This window comes from Buceros rhinoceros, unplaced genomic scaffold (genome assembly GCF_000710305.1).
Source record: "Buceros rhinoceros silvestris isolate BGI_N320 unplaced genomic scaffold, ASM71030v1 scaffold1413, whole genome shotgun sequence".
In the NCBI taxonomy this organism is placed as follows: Eukaryota; Metazoa; Chordata; class Aves; order Bucerotiformes; family Bucerotidae; genus Buceros; species Buceros rhinoceros.
In genome coordinates, this window is record NW_010404079.1 from 83,164 (window position 1) to 85,691 (window position 2,528).

The 2,528-nt window shown below is 36.5% G+C and overlaps 1 protein-coding gene across 1 annotated transcript in view; it reads right to left on the bottom strand.

The window, feature by feature from the left end:
• Positions 1–2,528, bottom strand: part of LOC104490880 (receptor-type tyrosine-protein phosphatase N2-like) — a gene marked incomplete at its 5' end in the record, with an annotated part of 103,007 nt that overhangs the window by 23,074 nt on the left and 77,405 nt on the right. Inside the window, one exon of the mRNA XM_010133230.1 lies at positions 337–390. Within this exon, the coding sequence (XP_010131532.1) occupies positions 337–390 (54 nt within the window). The remainder of the gene's footprint in view (positions 1–336; positions 391–2,528) is intronic.

A 2,528-nucleotide genomic window follows, 5' to 3' on the forward strand; every position in this document is an offset into this window, starting at 1 on the left:
GTGGGGGGGGGGGGGGGGGGATGCAAGGAACCACTATCACTTTGAAGGATATTTATGAAATTGAAGTGCTACTTATATTGGAAAGGGTGGCCATATATTGTTAAGTCATGGCAATAACACCTAGAAAAGCATAGGAAAGGATAAATTTATTAAAGAAACAGATCCTAAGTATTAATTAACATTAAAAACCAGTTGAACTATATTTTGTAACTTGAGCCTACCTCACTATTTGTTCAGTGATTCATCTAAAGCTTTAGCTTGCCCATTTTGTTTATATCTACAGTAAATTCTCACACATAGAAATCTCTCTAAAGCTGTTTTAGAAATTGTACTTGCCTGCAATGAACAACTACTGGACAAGAGCGACCCCTGTAGCACTTGTTTACTTTTCTGAAATAAAACAGACACAAAAAATTAATTAAGCATATTACATACTGTTTCTTTAGTTACCAACAAAAATAAGCAATAAGAAAAAGCAAATATTGCAGTCTTTAACGAAAAAGTCAGGTCAACAATTTCCTAATATAACAAGCAACCGTTATATGCATAATATTGTTATAAGCTTTTTTTCTGCTTTGCTGTAGAAATCCCAGAAAACACGCCATAATTGCTGTTGGCTAGGCAAAATAAACTATCTCTTCTCTCAAACGTCTCATGTCTTAGCTCCAGAACTAAGATTGCCTTGAGATGCTTTAATTTTGAAGCCAACTTTGAGTACAGGAGATTGCTCACAGAAGTATCGAGGGGCATCCAACTGAATCTCAAATTAAAAATTCCCATATACTTTGTACAATGTGTGCTGATCTGTAAAACCAGTCCTCTCCAGAAAGGCAAATACCAAATCTCCTGAAAAGCTTCTCTCAAAATACTGAAATATATTCCATTGCAGTAAAAGTAACGAAAACCACCGGTAAGCTTTACTGCTTTGGTTCTAGTGCATAAGTCTCATGTATTTAATATTTACACATCATCATCTTCTACAGCTTCCTGGTTAAACATTCTCAGTGGCAAGAGAATATAAGTGAAGGCACTCAGTAGAAGTACAGCTATAGAACAGGTTTGCTGATATGTAAACTCAATGAAAGAATTAACTAGTGCTGAAGCAAACCAAGATACTCAGTCTAAGAATAGAGCCCACAAAATTGGTTTGAATCTATTTAAATTGCCTTACAAAAACCAAAATCCCAAACTCTCTTTTCTGCTCTAGGATATATTTTGCATGTTGAGCATGTTACAGACCCCAAAAAACCATAAAATATGCACACATATGTTAATAAGGCAAGCTGAATAAAGGCTAAAATGGGAAAACACTGCTTCCAGAAATAAAACCCTTTCATTCAATCCACTTGATGGGATGTTTGATTTTACTGGAGCTAAAAGGTGTCCTATAAAACCAATTCATAGGGCAGCTTCCAAGGGGTGCCCAGACCCTCTAACAGTTCCCAGCCCAGTGCAAGTGTTACAAAGGATCCTGACTGCTAAACTGAAGTGAGCTGCTTAGATTTTGGCAACTGTGGTACATCGTTATTATGAATTTTAAACCATAACTAACCTACTGAATCATTTAGTTCTTGGCTGTTCATCTATTCACTAACATCTGTGCTGTGAAAACATGCATATATCTTAAACATTGCTTACAGTATAGCCTGAAGATGCCTAAACTTTTAAATCTGACAGGAAGTCAGGATACCTGGAACTCAACCCAAACAGGCTACCGAGATGTTGGTGATGTCCCATGAAACCATGTTTTCACATTCTGCTTTTTACTATTTAAGACTCTAACCAAACTTGATAACAGTATTAAGTTCATGCAATGATTCCCTTTTAAACATCAGAATTCAGGAATTTTTCACATTTCTTACTCTCTTCCTTACTGATGTAAATCATACTTGCAGAGACATTCTGCCTCTATTTGTATTCCTTGGATGTACATAATTAATGCAGTAGAACAATGTTCTATGAAATAAGTGGTAAATCATTAAGAAGCACCTGACTTCGAAAGCTATATGGACCATTTATATGCCCATAAATGCATAGATATGCAGGCACTACCAAGCAAAACTTCAATGACAAGCTGCAGTACAGTTTTCACATGGATGAACCATTCAGTTCTTAATGGTCATGGATCAACTCCTTCTATACAATGTAAAGCCTGATGCTTATTTTTTGCATTGTACAGTAAATTATATTTGAATGTCTATAGCAACATCTGATACAGTCAGTCTGCATTTCCCTACGTGCAGCTGGTCATCCTCCCCCCACCCCCTATCATGTGCACTAGTAAAGAGTCATTTCTGCATTTAAAATATTAAATAAAAGCTAAGAACTACAGAGGGGTATTTACCATTTCTTTTTCTGCTTGTGTGGTTCCTTTGTCCCTTGTATGGCACCACTAATATGACATTTGCATGTTGTGACTAGCCATCTACAAAGTCCCAATATAATTTCAATGACAAAGTCAGTCTAAACCTATCAGCACATCAGACCTCCCAGTAAATCAGACAGCCAGAGACACGTGTTAGGGAAAG